General features: G+C 43.2%; 1 protein-coding gene across 1 annotated transcript in view; it reads left to right on the top strand.

Moving 5' to 3' along the window:
* NRP2 (neuropilin 2) overlaps positions 1-17,077 on the top strand; it is a 135,722-nt gene that overhangs the window by 20,583 nt on the left and 98,062 nt on the right. Inside the window, exon 3 of the mRNA XM_019522907.1 lies at positions 14,699-14,880. Within this exon, the coding sequence (XP_019378452.1) occupies positions 14,699-14,880 (182 nt within the window). The remainder of the gene's footprint in view (positions 1-14,698; positions 14,881-17,077) is intronic.

Below are 17,077 nucleotides of genomic sequence, written 5' to 3'. Positions count from 1 at the left end.
GGTGTGGGGGTCTGCGTGTATGGCAGTGCAAGGGAGGGATGTGGGGGGCTGCATATGTATGTGGTGTGCATGTGGGACTCGCCCTATGAACACACACGCATGAGCGCACACACATACAGACACACACATCTACCCCCTGGGTACTGGTGTGGGCCCTGTGCTTCCTGTCCGGTGATACAGCTGGGAGCCATGTGGTGCTGGAGCACTGGAGGGCAGTGAGGCAGGAAAATGGCTGCGGGTGGGCAGGGCTGGGCAGCTGCATCCTGCTGCCAGCTCCCCCTGGCTCCTATGGCCCCTGGCTCCTGTTGTCTTTGACAGGCAGCCAGGAGCAGATAAATATTAATTTTCTAACTTTTTGAGGGGCCCCGTGGGCCAGATAGAATGGCTTGGTGGGCCGGATCTGGCCCGTGGGCCATATTTTGCCCATCCCTGCTTCATCCCCTCCCTCTCCTCCTCCCCCTTTCTCTCCCCTCTCCCTAGCAGAAAGGTTTTAGGATTTTGTACCCTTTTTGCAAGCAGCTTGTTGCAGGCTGGAACTCTACCAGCCTGTGGAGAGCTGATTTGCTAAAGGGGAAGCCCACAGTTTCCCTGCTTCAGAGGGGAACATCCTAATTTTTCTCCTTGAAAGGGGAAAATCCGCATCTCTCTGAAGGAAATGGAAAACCTGGATCCCTGGTCATAAGGTCACGAGCATTTTTCTTGAACTATAGATGAAGTTCTCAATTCTGCAGAAACCAGTGAGGCTGAAGAAGTGCTGTTTTTTATTGATCAAGCCACACTAGTCTACCATGTCTTCTGGGTGTAGGAGAGTCAGCTTCCAGGTCTGCACAATATTTTGCAGACTGAGCTGTTACAAATTCAGGCTTAGGCTGTAATGTTACCCACATCCCCAAAAGCAAAGAAGCCTCACAGATACACCTTTTAAACCACAATTCCTTTCCTGCTTCCTCCTTGTTGCTTGTGGGCAGCAGTTCACTTCTGGCCTAGCCTCTCAGTAAATTTCTTCTCACTCTCCACTGGTTCATCATCTGTGATCAGCAGCTGAGAGAAAGGCTTTGGTGTTCTGACCACACACAGACCCCCTGCCCTGGAGTGGGAACAGGCAGAGAAGTACTTCTGATTACTTTCGTACACCTGAACCCAAGATCCAGATAGATTGCCTTTCACAGGCACATAGTTCAAGCCACACTGTAGCCCTTAGGTATTTTTTCTCTATTTTTCTTGTATCTTTATTGACTACACATAATGAAAATCCAATATGAAAGTAATAAAGTAATCTCATTACAAATAAGCTGAAAATAACCACAAATACTGAAATGCTAGTGGGGTTCTGCAAAGGATCAGAAGTCAGTCCGTCTGGGTCCTATTTGTGGCAGGGCCCCTGACTGGCTGTGTAACTTTGACCAAATTGCTGAGATGCAGATCCTCAAATTGATAGGAGCTAGGCACCAAAATGCCTTTGTTGAAAGGGTCCTTAATCTCTTCTTTCTGCTTCAGTTTTCCATTCGATAATACTGGTGTAATAGTACTTATGCAAGAGGAGAGTACTTTTTTTAAACAATGAGATATCATGGAAGTTGCTCAATCTTTAAAAATATTGTTATGAGTCTTATCAGGACTGTCCCGGGGTGGGGCGAATCAGGGTGACTGCGCCGGGCCCTGCGCTTTGGGGGGCACCGTGAACAGTGCCATACAGGCCCTGTCGTGGCTGCTGTGCACTGCCGGCTCCACACTGCAGCTGCTCACCCCCCCGCCCCCAACTCCGGCTGTCGCCACCCCCCAGCCCTACACGGGCTGATATGTCCTGGGCCCTGCACATCCCTAGGGACAGCTCTGGGTCTTGTCCAAGGCCCAGTGAAGTCAGTAGGAGTTTTTACATCAGAGTATCAAATTCATCCAACCCCATGAGCCAGATGAGCGTTGCTGGGCCAGTCCGCAGGCTGGATAGGGCCATGCCAGAGCCAGTGCACAGAGCTGGTTCAGCCAGGTGCAGCATGGAACACATATCCCATGCCAGCCCCATACGCTGCCTGCAGCACAAGCCCCTGGAGCAGGGCTGGCACATGCTGTAGGCAGTGTACAAGGCTAGACTAGCCTCACATCCTATACACAGCACAGGGGGCTGGCACAGGGCATGTGCTGCATACAGTACCCTATTGGTCTGGCTCTGTGTGCTGGCTCCAGTATGGCCTGATCTGATCCGAACTGGCCCCAGAGCTAGTGGTCAGGGCTGGTCCAATGGAGCACAACATGTTCCCCATGGTGGCTCCCTGGGCTGTATGCAGTGTCCATGGCGCCAGTTCCAGTCTGTGCACCAGACTGATACCACATGCTGTATGCAGTGCCTGGCACTGGTCTGAGATGCACAGGTCAAATCATACAGCACCACAGGCTGGATTTGGCCTATGGATCTTATGGCTGACACCCCTGCTATACCTTGATGCCCCTGGCACTGAATCAGGCTTTTAATAAGGATCCATTTGCCTTCGGTGCACGTTGTTTTTTTAAATTTATAATATATATATTCTAACTATCTGAAAGAAATGAGGGTCTTACTGTTAAGGAGCTGGAATATATGTGTTCTTGTCCTGCCTCTGCTTTGACCCTGGGCGCTCATTTGTTTAACTCAGATATTGCTAAGCAGTGGAGAAATTTCTGCAGATGATTGAATTCCTTAAAAAAGGACGCTCTCTTAATACCACTCAGCCTCAGGTTGGAGTTGCTAAGCATAATGCCCAGTGCTTATCTAAGAACACAGTTTAAGTTCTCCTCTTCCACCCAGTTGTGAATTCTGCTAACAGGTGTAAAATCCATAGTAAATAGAAGAAACTGAATGCCAAAAAAATCATTGAATCCAGAGGAAATTTCTGACTGCCTTTGGTTCAAGGTTTGCAAAGGACTTTTTTGAATTATATGAAAAAGACTATCTTTTCTTATCAGACTAGCATTTGGATTCTTTTTGAAACTGAGCTGTTACACAATACACTGAATAGTGATGTCATAGTATATTGTAAATCATAATTTGATTGCAGTGGAATTGCAGCTGAGCTAATAGCTGACTTGATTCGTAATGCACCATCAACTCATTTTAAAGCACTGTTTGATATATCAATTCAGGCACACCGTGTCGAGCCCTTTCTATGCTAGGTTAGCAGAAAAATCTTTATGAATACTACAGTACTTGGCTTTTTTAAAGCCCTGAGAGATTCATGGGATCCACATATATCACTGTTAAGCTATTGCAATTCACTTTTTATTTTTTTTAAGGTAGTACCAGGTCAGAGAAAAGGATGCCCATATCTAATAAGCTCTTTAAGTCACAGCCAGCTAAACCTGAGGTAGCGGGAAATTAATAGGAAAAATATATACAGCAAAGATGCCAGAGAGTTAATTACCTTAATAGCAAAAAGCACAAAGCGTTAAAAATTTTGTATAGGAAGGGGATGAGCCATCAACATCTGTATCGGATTATATACTATAGCTGACTCTTGACCCTCGGTCTTAAAGGAAGAACAGAGGACATTAAATGACTGCATTTCTTGTAGCCATGAAGAAGTCTACTGGGCACTCTCCTTTCCTGAGGCTAGGAGTGCATGTGCATTCATTCACTGACAATAAAAAAGCACCATCCACAGCAAACACCGGCTGTGACTCCCAGATCCACTTCAGGGCACTGCAGAAAGAACTTTTCAAAGAGCAAGAAGAGCCAGTGGGTCAGAAATCGGTGGAGATTCAGTGTTAGGAGTTGATGACAGAGGCAGAATAATCTGATTTTCTGTCAAGGACTTTGGGGCATGTGTCCTAACCTCCTTCTTCAGATATGCCTGCATTTGTGAGTTTTGTATTAGGTTTTACATAAATGTTTTATTTTTAAATGAAATGAAGGGGTAACAGAAGCTATGAGAAACAGGCTAATGACCACAGTCTGTGATAAGGGTATCAGACTTGATAACCTTCACCTATAGCAGGGGATGGTAGCAGGGAGTAAATCCCAGTCTCTTACCTTGTTGCCCCATGTGTCACAATGGAGATAACCTACCAGCATCCTTTGTTCACTGTAGCTTGCTTAGTTATTTTGGCCCTTTTTATTTTATTTTATTTTATTTTATTTTATTTTATTTTTGTTAAGATTTCTTTTGTGGCCATTACTTTTCCTTTGACTTTTTTCTGTCATGAAGCCTACAGTTTCTGGCAGTTGATCAAGGGGCGATGTATCTCTGTGTCTCTCTAAATATGGCAGCTTGGAATTTCTTCTGATGTCCCACAGCTCAATGGAGGGAGACCTCCCTACTCTCCCCAGCCCCCTCCCTGTCTTCCCTTTTCATCTGGAATCCGGAGATGCGAGGACTATAGTAATAGAGTGTCAGAGGAAATAATTGATTCATCACGCATACACACACTTACACACAGAATTTTCTTGCCTTTAGTGCCGATGAAGCTGAACCAAAGCCTTGCAAGCTGAGAAAGACGTGTAAACACTCTGTGGCTGAACTGTTAGGGCAAAGCAGACACATGTTGGAAACTGAGAGAGAGTGAAACAAAAGATCAATTTAAAAGAAATATCTCTAGACAGAGAAGTGGCAGGGCTCTTGTTTGTGGGTCAGCAGGGAGAGGTCAGTATCCTGGAGCAGTAGATTATTGTCCAATCTTTCTTCATTAAGATTGATATATATCAATTGTCACAATCCTGTTCCCACTCATTGCTCCTTCTGATTCTTCCTCTGTTTTTTTTTCCTCTCTGGCCTTCTCTACACTACATCCCAATTTTCCAAACAAGGTCGTGCTTCACTCTGCTAGCAAAAGAAGGAGTCAGGTAGACCAGTCTTCTGTGTTATGCCATCCAGAAGTACAGGTACTTGCTTAGTTCTTTCGTTACCAAACACTACCCCGCCTACCCTCCAGGGCCAGGCTGGTATCTGTGGAGCGCTGCAGGCTGATTATGGAGGAAGATCTCGTGCAGGACACACAGTTTTGGCCACTCCATGAGCAATGGATTCCAGCAGGCAGAGGCCCTAGTGCAGGGGTGGGCAAAATGCAGCCCGCGGCCGAATGCAGCCCGCCAGGCCATTCTATCCAGCCTGCAGAGCCCCTAAAAAATTTAGAAAATTAATATTTATCTGCCCCTGGCTGCCTGTCATGCGGCCCTCGATGGCTTGCCAAAACTCAGTAAGCAGCCCTCCACCCAAAATAATTGCCCACCCTTGCCCTAGTGGATATACCTTTTCTCCCACTTCAGCCCCTATCTATTTCTAGAGACTCAAGCAGCCTTCTTTTTCAAAATACAGATTTGCCAGTGCCCTCTCCAGTACTCTGGCAAATGACTAATGTGCACAATTATGTCTAGATAGGCAAAAATGCAGGTTGTTTAAAAGACAACAGGAAACCCTGGATAGGTCTGTTACCAAACTCTGCTTTCCAACATTGGCCAACATGTTTATGATTTCATGGAAGTTAATGGTAGTGTTCTTGAGGGATGAAGCAAGTGGCTGTCCTGATGTTCAGGCAATATTGTTTGTTCTATTGGTAATACACCCTGTCATACCTCTTAGGAAACAGCTAGGACAGTGCCTTCCATAATTCATCTGTTAGGAAGGAGCCAGAACACACACTGGATGAGAGAGAGAAACTGCTGAGTGAGAGAAGCCATCTCAAGAGATCAGCTCCTTCGAAGACTCCTTTGCATCATTCTTAAATCTGGGAAGGCACCAGCTGCTGAAGGGACTACAGTAGCGGGTGGAAGTCATGGGAGTGTCTAATGTATCTTCACTTGGCTGCCAGGTGGCAGCAGAAGCCTTACTTTGCTTGGCAGAGATGGAGTAGCTCTGCCAGCAGATGGGACAGTGCTGCTACTGCAGAGCAGGGGTAGGTGTAGATGCACTGAGAGTTTGGATGGCGGAAGTGAGACCAAACTTCATAGTATAGGCTTTATATCTTAGGTGGAGAAATTGTTCCATCCCTGAGTATGGGATCTGATAACAGCTCAGTCTTCTCACTGATTGTCTGCCTTTCTTTCTGCAGTGCACATTCTTCTCCTTATAATGGTCTCTTTATTTATTGTAGTTTTTTTGCTTACTGATCAACTGCGAGTGAGTGGTGACAGTATAATGAAATGGAAACCAAAGTCTAAGTCTTTCCACAGATGGATTCTATCAGAACTAGGAAGATGTCAATGAAGTTTCTCAAGTGTCTGTGAAAGGGCTGTAAGTTGGTTCAGTTCTATTACAACTATAGCAGAAAGCAGAACAATGTGGCATGCAGGCATGATTCTTGATGTACTTCGTGCATTTTATTCCTGATTTTCTTGCAATTCCTTTTTTTTGGTTTTGTTTTCTAAAATACTAAAGACATCTTGCCATAGGAGAGCCATGTAGCTAAAGACAGAGGGTGCAGCATTTAGAGAGATGGCTTTAGAGACAGAAATAAAACTAAACAGCCATGTATATGTAACTCCTGAATAACAGCCTGCAGAAAACCCCTAAAGTGCATATTAGCACATCTTGTTTTCTTATAAAATGAACGGTTTTCCAGACATGCCCCAGATGAGAGCGCTTCTCTACTCCAACGCTCCTTTCTGCAGAGATCTGGCAGCGGTGCCTCAGGAATGCAGCCTGACGAAGAATGATAAAAAAACAGTGGGGGGAGTATTCAGTGTTCATTTTGGAGCATAGGGGCTAATGGGAGGCAGAAGCAAAATTTTCATCTGAACTTAAACTTGCCAAAGAAGCAGTTTTAAAAATCTTTGATACTCTTTTTTGCAAGATATGTTTGACTGGTTTTCACATAACATACTGTAATTGCTGCAAGACTCCTTATTTTGGCGGTGCAAACATGGGGTTGAAAATACTCCCAGTGATTATAAATAGATGCTATTTTGTAGTTTCCATTTTCTTGTCTTCAAGGCATTTTGGAAGAAGTCTTTCAATCTGTTTTGGGTCATTCTCTCTTTCTCGCTCCACACAAATGCATACACATTTTTCTGAGCTGGAAGGTAGAGTTCGTCTCTTTTCACAAGTTCTAGTCATTTAGTTAGGAAGAGTTAAAAGATAGCCCAAAACATAGTTGAATAATTGTAAAACTCAGTGTGCCCTAGATACATAAGACTGAAACTACGTGTAACAAATTTAAAGCAGTTTTCAAAGAAACTGTTTCAGCAGTTATGCATATAAGCCCACCCACACATGCATAGAGTATATGCATCTATAAATAATATGCATACAAACAAAAACATACTAATACTATCCAACCACAGGCCTAGTTTTTTTTTCTTGTTATACCAGTTTTTGACCATTGCAACCCCATTGTCTCTAGTCAAATCCTATCTGATTTGCTTCAACATACATAAGATGAGAATCAGGTCTTGTAAGCTTTTATTTTCTACTATTCTGTATCATATATATTTGTTTGCATCAGGATCAAACTGGACTAAACAGTATCATTCTAAATTAGCATTCTGTGGCCACTTTATGCTGATATAAATGATTAAGGTGAAGATTAGAATTACACTCTTTTTGTCTACACACAGATCGAGAGACAAAGACCTATGCACATGCCTAATTGTTTTCTCATCCCAGTGCAAATTAGTAATGACTTCACCCGTATAAAACCAGTGTAAATCAGAAGAGAGTCAAATCCATCTGCTATATATACTTAATGGCTATAGATAAAATTCCATTTGCATCTAATATAAGATCATATTCTTATCATAGATCTTATCATTTTCCATAGCTGTGATGTCATCAGAAAACTAAATTTCATGCTTCCTGACCATAAATATTCTACTTAAAATCATCAATATATTTTGCAGCAATTTGATTTGTGCTGTTTGTATTCTTCTGTTGCTTAATTGTCTATAAAAGTCACTGGAAACTTTTGCACTTACAAAATTCTCTACTTCATAGCTACCCCTGAAATAACAATCTGATTTGAAGGCATTTTATGAAACAGCAGGATGCTGGGTGGTGACATCAGAGCAATTGACTAAGCCAACCATAATATAATGACATTAATTCTGTCTGCTGCTAACCATCAGCATTACACAGAGTTGCTGCTACATTGCCTTCTTCCCAACCTGAAATCAAGCTGTTCCATAATTTTTTTTTTAATAAAATGGTTTATTCACCGTTCTGACAGCATCAGCACAAAATACCATTTTCTTAAAGCACTTAAAATCACTCATTCTTTTCACAGAAATTTGAGAAATAGGTATTCTGAAAGGAAGCTTTAGATTGTCTGGCAGAACTTCTGGCTCTCAGGTTTTGTACTGGCATTACTTGGCAAAGTATTAGTCCTTTTGGTTGAATTTTCACCAGAACTGTGATTTTTTTTCCCCCTATGCTTCCCCTCTTCCAAGTAGCCTGGCTAGGAGATACTGTCATAAATCAGCGTGAGGCAGGAGGAGTGTATGCAGGGCTAGGAGGCCTGAACCAACAGTGAACATTCCCAAATTTGGGAATGTTAGGATCTAATCAGTACCTGTCTGTCTGTATCTGCTTGTTGATCTCTCCAGCCTTGAAGAGTCTCATATAATATAATCTGTCTAATCAAGTCTCAATTCTATTCTTGGCTGTGCTGCAGACTTCCTGTGTGACCTTGGATAAGTCACTGATCTTCTCAACTTTCTTACCTTACAGGGTCTTGTGAGGATACATTCATTAATGTTTGCCAGGTGCTGAGATACTGGAGCCATGAACGCCATGGAATGCCTATAAATAAAACTAATAATGAAATGTTGGGGAAGTTCAGCTCATACCTTTCCCATCTCTAGAAAAATAGTGTCTTCATGAGACAGCCTGAAAATAGGACAAGGGTGTGTCTAATATCTCACCTCTTTCAGATGGCAAGCAAGGCGAGATGGAGGAAATACTAAGCGAAAGCTTTGTGTGACTTACAGTCTGGAAAGCTAGCTAATTATCCAGGTTTGGAGCTAGGTTTAAGTTGTTTTGTTCTGGGAAGTAGCAGGTACAGACTGATGGTCTTTATTCCTAATATGAGCTAGTTTTCCCTTCCAGCTTTGTCACGCCTAGAGCTCTGTCTTCCCTTCCGTCCTCCCTGTGCTACCAGTAGCGTATGCTTTCCTTGCCAGTGTCATTTAATCTTGCTTTGATGTTGCTGGCCTCGGGATATGAATGATGGGGCTTTCAGTGATCCTGTATCTTGCACTCAGTAGCCAGAATCTGAAGTTTGGGCTGTACTGTGGTGTTCAGCAGTGGCAGGTTACGGTTACCAAGTTAAGTTCTTTCTGGATGTGTCTTGGTTTTTGAGGCAGTTAATTTTCTTGGAAGATGGTGCTAGGTGGTAGCTCTAATGGACTCTTACGGCACAGCTATCACTGTTGCCAAATACTAAGGAGCAAGCTACCTAGGAGTGTGTCTTGGGTGTTGTTTTGGGGCCAAGCCATAGGAAGATTTTAGGTAGCAGTGGCTTTCTCCTGAATACTGCAAACTGCAGCAGGGCAGTCTGTTTGTCTTTGTTTTTGCCTGTAGTGTTCTAAGGGCCAAGAGCAAAGTTACTTACAAATAGGGAAAATGCAGAAGAGCAAGATACTAAAACAGACTGGGTTAGCTCTAAGGAAAAAGAAGAGAATGTGAGTAACAGACATATTAGTAAGTGCCTTATATTGGTTTATAAAAGCTCTCTTACTGTCAGGAAAGGAGGATCACGTTCTATTAGGCACGAATCTTTAATAAAATACAATATTTGGAGGTGCTAGACCTTTACTAGCTCATTTTGTTTAACAGTTTCAAGAAGAGCAGCTGTGCATATATTCCCTGCACCTCCCTCTTTCTCCCACCCCATTGCCTGGATAATTGAAAGCACTTGGACTTTGGCTGTCTGCCTCACAAAACACCATAGCTGATGTATGCACAACGCAGACAAAAGTACTGTGTTTGAGGCTCTTTCAAACCCAACAACCCCCCTTTCTCCTTAAGCTGCTGTTGAAAAATAGTTGTCTTGCTGATGGAGAAACTGTGGTCAGCTGCCATCAGTTGTGGTCAGCAGCCATCTAAGAAAACATAGTTAATCCATTGACCATACTTTTTGCAATGGATGTTAACGATTGGGCCAGCCATTTTTATCACTGGCTTGTCAGGAGGAAGCCTAGGTTGGGGAAGGAACGGCTATGTTATTTTTCCCTCCTCTGTCAAAATCAGCAGTTTTCTCAGTGTTGATGTGGTCTGAATTCAGCTAACCAGTATACGTGTGCCATGTATTGGGTTCTGTTTACTTAACCAGTGGAATTACAGGATGTATATGACTGAAAACCCACTATCTGGTGATTGGCTGAGACAGTCTGGATGCCATCATACCACTAAGCTGCACCACCCACCAACGAGTTGTTCCGTAACTGTCTGGAAATGAAGCCACTAGTGCAGAAGACATCCTTACTGTTTTTGTGGGTTTTCATTCCTTTTTTTTCACACTGGAAAAGGAATCAAGTCTGGAAACTTTTCAAGCTCACCATAAGCAATGTTCTAGGAAAACCAGATTTTAACATGGTTTGGCCAGTGACCCAGCATTAAGAGAACTGCCGTTTAACATGATTGATTTAGGGCAAATTTGTGGACAGAACCTAAGTGAGAAACAAAAAAGAGCAGTCTTGTGGGGATTGGCCTGGATGCTTGTTTAAACGCATGAAATTTTTAGACTCCTTATTTTTGCTATTTCCCTTTTAAGGCATAAAGCATGAAGTCTAAGTAGGAAAGAAAGTGAGAGCTCTTAAGTACCTCTGGGCAGGAGAAATAGCATGGTATGAATGTTCTCTCACTTCGCAACTCTTTATAGGCACTATAGAAACATAATGAAAATTTTATCTGAATAAGCAGGGTTCAGGCCAGACTTTTTTTAACAAAAGCAAAAGGAAAATCCTTATGTGTTTATATTAATTTCACATTTGGCAGAAGTCATCTCCTAACCTCGTACAGGCTTTTATAGGGTTTATTTATTTATTTTTTGTAAGACTCAGCTTGTTAAAAGCTTATCTTCTGTCTCAGAAATTTCTGTTAGATGTTTGGATGAGGCCAAGTACTGTTTAGCTAAAGGAGGAACAAATGTTTCCCAATGATTTTCTTATTAGCTTAATTTTGTCATTCTTTCTATTTGCAAACTGTCCATGGGCAGATTGTGGAATTCTCAAATGTTAGGTTTTACTGAAATTATTCACAGATTCACATAGGAAGTCAATCTTGGCCAAGGGTTTGTTGCAGATATTGTTAGTTCAGGCCGTACTGGCTAATTTGAAAAATCACATGACAGTGTTTCACAGTACTGATTGGATATATTATTTATACAATGAAGAAAGCATGAACTGTAAATTTTACAATCAAATAGCAGAAAATTTTTGCTGAGTGGGTGACCAAGCGAACAGAAACAATGTAATTTGACTTACTGAGTTGCAGCTGATGCAGTACGAATAGAAATGTTAACAATCAAAATATTGTTTGAAATTCAGGCTTCTCAGATATTCAAGTATTCATGCTATACCCTCCAAGCAGATGGATATCCTCTGAATGTGAAAGGGTTGCAAATGTGGTTAGATCAGAATTTTCTTTTGAAATTGAGCAGATATTCACAGGGAAAAAAATGTCTCCACTACTTGCTCAGTTGCAGTTTAAACAAACTAACCAGCTAAAAAAAACACAAATTGAGAAAACACTACTAAAAGAAAGCACTATACTGCATACACAGTTTTCCCCCTGGGGAGCAGATGAAAGAGAGAAGAAACCACATGTGACCAAATATTAGCCAGGTTGCTCACCATACCCCTTGAAGGAATTCAGATAATATGCGAATGACTCAATGAGAAGTTGTGTAGAATAGAATTAAATGGAGCCAGATCTGCAGTGTGCCAGCTGTGGATTTACTCCACTGAATATTCTTCCTAGACCACTCTTTTAAAAATGAGTTTTTTAATGTGGGTTTTACATTGGCCACCCAAACTGCAACCAAGTCAGAGGCTGGCTAGTTACAGCTCACTCTTGTTCCGGGCCCAGTGTAGATAGGGCTTTAGCTGCAGGCATTTTTCAGTTGGCACTCAGCCTGATTAATTCCCAAAAAGGAGTGAAACTGAGCCCACTCGACCCTTTTCCTCAGAGACCAGCACATTCAGTTCCTGTAAGTTTGTTTTGGGGTTGTTGCTTGATGTTGTGCATCTTGCAGAACAGGAATGAGTCACATGAGAATCATTCTGTGTCCAACGAGCTACTTCTTTCAACCCTGGATTCCCAAACAGAGGATCTTGTGACAAAGTAGAAAGTCAGATTTCTGGCAGCGTGTAACATTTCTCTGCTTTCCTGTTCCTCTTGAGAAGATCTGTAGCATGTTGTTTTAACAGGTTGATGCAAAGCAAATAAACAACGGAAGAGAGAGGGGTAGTTTTCTGTAAATACTAGTGCACCAGACACTTGTTGCGGAAAGAAGAGAGGAAAGGAGAGTGAGTGTGAAAGACTGCTGAGGAACACTATGTTCATGTAATACCTGTTTATCTACAACATACAATACCAGACATCTGCCGTTAGGCATGGGCCAGGGTGAAAGCTCCAGGGGGTTCAAAAGGATTCTCAGATCCTGATCAGATTCTTAAAACGTGCTCTTATGTCTATAACCCAGGAATATGGCCCCCATGCTTTGGGCTTTCAAGTAGTCGCATAAATGGCACTTGGGCACCCCGGTGACAAGTTGAACAGCAAATGCTGGATCTAATACAGGATTGAGTTTATAATTTGTGACCATAATTTAATACATATATTTAGTGTTTCACGCGGTACTTTGGAGGAACTGGTAAATAACAATAATAGCTCCTAGTTCATATAAAGAGCTTTTCATCCACAGACCTCCAAGTGATTCACAAAGGAGATCAGTTATTAGTCTTGCCTTACAGATAAGGTAACACAAACACACAGCTGAAGCAACTTGGCCAAAATTACCCCACACAACTGGAATGCAGGTCTTTAGTGTGCCAACGCAGAGTTCTAGCCATTAGGCCACCTTCATAGAATCATAGAAGTCGGGTTGGAAGGGACCTTGTAGATCTTCAAGTCCGACACCCTGCCTGGGCAGGAGAAAAAACTGGGCTCAAAAAATTGAACCTTGTTTCATTTTGGTAGAATGGCACATCTAATGTGATATATTGTACTTAATAATGACATGGGCATATTGTCTGTGCATTTATTACTTGTTTAACAGCCAAAGCTTAATTGATCCTAATAAATCAGCAGATACATAACTAGATATTTATAGCCTCCCAGTTGATTTCAGTCTCTGGTTAATTAGCTATCCTCTCTAATTGGATCAAAACCTCATGAAAGAAATAATCTATAGGAAGAATAATACAACTTGCAACTTTTGTTTGCATCAGCTTTGATATGTTGAGGCAAATAGTATTGGACTAGTCGCTCAGTAGCCACAGGGCGTTCATACTGAATTAATACAGGGAAGGGCCAACCTTCTGAGTGAAATGAAAGAATCCCTTTTTACTGATAACAGACGGCAATACTGAAAAGATGTGTCATTCCAGCATTGTAGTTCACAGTGGCACAGATGGGCCTGAGCTACAAAGTCTGAGGGTGTAAGAGCCTCAGCTGGTATAAATTGCTAAAGCTCCATTAAAGTCAACAGAGTTATGTCACCGTACACCACGTAAAAATCAGTGTTTTGATGCGGAGTGAACTGGTCAAATTGTGAAGGTGTTTGGATCTGGAATTTTTGCTCCGTTGATTGCAGTCCCTTCTACATGCTAAACTGAGGGGAGCTAATTTACTCACATGAATTATTTTGATGGCAGGCAGCACTTAGAGGCCTATACTCCATTGTGATAGGTGTTGCACAAGCTGTAATGAAGAAATGGTCTAGACGACAAAATTTAACTTTAAGCAGCACTTTGTTATCTAGGGGTGCTGATAGATGTGGAACACCCCCCTCCCCCAAACCAGCACTTTACCAGAAGAGGAATCGTACCAGTTTGACCTGGCTCCCGAGAGTCTGTATAGCTCACATGCTTCAGCAGGGCTTTTGGGAGTTTTTATCTAATAGCTGATTGACTGCTTAAACTTAAATTTTGTGGCCTAGACCATTTCTTCATTACAGTTTGTGCAACACCTAGCACAATGGAATATAGACCTCTAAGTGCTGCCTGCCATAAAAATAATACCAAATTGCAACAACAATAATAATAAGCCCTTTGCAGTCCATCATCAGCTCAAATTCTTTTTATTCCTCACTTCTTCCCTCAAATATATTACTTTCTTTTTTATTAATACTTAGATCTTTACATAGTTGTGTTTATAATCATTGTCCAAATGACAACTCTTTCTTAGAGCCATCCCCACACCCATCGCTTTGTATTAGTAAGGAAATTAGCATTATTATTTACAAAAACATCCAAGTGATTTTTTAGTATAAATCCTCATCAATGTGGCAAATTCATGTTAAGTAACTTGTCTAAGTAACTTGTTTATATCTGTGCAGCAAATTAGAGAAGCTAGGTAGGGCAGGTGTCAGGCCTTAGATGTGAAGAGAAGTAGCTTGTGCTTAATGCTGTGGAAATGGAGTAAAAACAAGATGGGGTGATATGGTCATAGTACCAAACCAGAAGGATGGAGTATGGGTACCAGAAACAGCAGGGCACCTCGTATTCGTTCTGTACATTCTGTGATATCACCTTGACTGTGGTCTGTGTCTCCTTTTCCAACTCTGTTAATAGGTATGATTTTATTGAGATACGGGATGGCGACAGCGAGTCAGCAGATCTGTTGGGCAAACACTGTGGGAACATTGCCCCTCCTACCATCATCTCTTCAGGCTCCTCTCTCTACATTAAGTTCACCTCAGACTACGCACGGCAAGGTGCTGGCTTCTCTCTGCGCTATGAGATCTACAAGACAGGTTAGTGTCAGAGGACTGACATTCTGACAGCATCTGTCTTCCAAGCAGTTGATATTAGGATCAGCCACCTTTTCAATAAGTTGAAGCACATTCACAGTATAAAGGGTTTTTTTTTTAAACAAGTCTGTTTCATTGCATTTCTGAGAAGGTAAAGATTTCAGTTGTGTGTTATAGTGCCTTTTGATTCTTATCTTGGCATGAAAAGCAGGTTTCCTCATTAAATTATCTCTTGTATTCCAGAACTACAAACAGTCTATCTTTTTTCCATAGCATGTACAGACCTTGTTAAGTCAAGGCTAAGTGAAGAGTGTCCCTCCTTTAGAACTGCGTAAAGCTCCCCCTCCTGTGGATATGCAATTCAGACGCTGATCACTGACTGTGTTTTCTGTTTCTGGAAGCCAAGGGTTTTGTAACTGGTGTAGTGCTGGTTTAAAGGGACTGCTGTCGGCAGTGCCATCAAGGGAGTGAGACAGGCGCCTCTTGAGTTTGATATAAGAGGAACTATTCATAATTCTGTTTAATACAAAACTATTCTTGAAGAAAGTAAAAGCCGCTGAAAGGCCTTTTTATATCAGCTCTGTCTAAATATTTGTCAGATTTGTGTGCATGAGAATAAGTAGGCTCAAGGAAACAGAAAACACTCTGCATGCCTCTGTGTGTGTGTGTGTGTGTGTGTGTGTGTGTGTGTGTGTGTGTGTGTGTGTGTGCATGTGAGAGAGAGAGAGTGTGTGTTAATGTGCACATGAAGAGGCACGTGTATGTTGTACAAACAGGTACTGAAGACTTATTTGTCAAAGGACCAGGTCCTTTGCCCACATTCCATCACTAGCATTCTGGAAGAAACACACACAAGTTTTACGTCACCAGCAGAACATGAAACAAATACATGAATATACAAAAAAATAAATAGGGACAAGTGAGTTTCTTATCTGGAATCTTCAAAGAAGGGGGATGCATCTGCATGTGCACTTTACTGCGGAGTAGATTAATTAGCTGTGCAGTAAAGCATTGCCATCTACACGTGTTAGTATTAGGGTGCAATAAAATAATTTCACTGTAATATAGTACTGTTGGGGACAGTACTATCTTATGGCAGAGTAATTAACTGCACTGAAATGCATGTGCAGACACTGAATGGGGGGTAAATTGTAGGGCTTTGTGAAGCTTCAGTAGCTGATCTGATTTGGAGGAGATTCAGCCTGATTTGGCAGCCATATCTCCGAATCCAAATTGAATTGGGAGACCCATTAAAAGGTCCAAATCAATTCTAAAGCCTCTGAATCAATTCAGAGAGATTTGGAGATTCGGCCATGGACTATACAGGCAGCAGTCCTCATTGACCCTGGATGCAGCTGCCGCCAGCTGGTAAGTCTGTTGTGGTGGATGGAGTGGGGAGGGAAAGGGCATGGGGGGGGCAGATCAATGCCCCCACAGCAAGGTGAGGATTGGGGCTGGGGTTAGGACAAGCTTCCCCGTGGGGTTGCGGGACTCGGGGAGGGGGGCTCCTGCCACTGTGCGCCACCAGTCCGGGAGCTGCTCTTCTAGTGGCTCCTCCAGCAGCTCTCACTGGTGGTTCAGGAGGGCATGAGAGTGGCCGTGTGCCCCCAGATCTGTTCATGGTGGGCTGGGTCATGCTGTGCTCCAGCAGGCCAGCCCCAGCCACGTGCCTCCAGACTGTGCTCTGCGGGGTGGGTGGAGCCAGGGCTGTGCTCCAGGCGGCTAGCCCCAGCCACAGTCCGGAGCACAGCCCTGGCCCTGCAGAGCGCAGTGGAGCGGGAGCTATGGAGAGGCTCCAACCATCCTAAAATTCCCCATAGCCCGTGGCACCAGCCCCATCCTGATCCAAGGGCATGCGCCTGCCCCCATGCCCTGCCGCTGCTTGCCCAGTCAAGGCAAAGCTGCAGCTTGTCTGGGAGGCATGGGAGGCTGGAGCAGCTTCTGCCACTCCGCACCGTTTGTCTGAGGCAGCACAGTGGCACCGTCCCACGCATCCCTGCCCCGGCTGGGTGAGCAGTGGGAGGGCATAGCTCCTGGTCCTAGCACCTTCCGCCACTCGTCTGGAGCACAGCCCGGCACAGCCCACTTTGCGTAAATCTGGGGGCACATGCCCACTTTCATGGCCTCCTGGACTGGCAGCAAGAGCCGCCGTAGGAGCCACCATAGAATCACAGAAGTCAGGTCAGAAGGGACCTTGTAG

This window comes from Gavialis gangeticus, unplaced genomic scaffold, assembly GCF_001723915.1.
Source record: "Gavialis gangeticus isolate Ggan-Ray unplaced genomic scaffold, GavGan_comp1, whole genome shotgun sequence".
Lineage (NCBI taxonomy): Eukaryota > Metazoa > Chordata > Crocodylia > Gavialidae > Gavialis > Gavialis gangeticus.
This window is presented reverse-complemented; position numbering and strand designations above follow the sequence as displayed.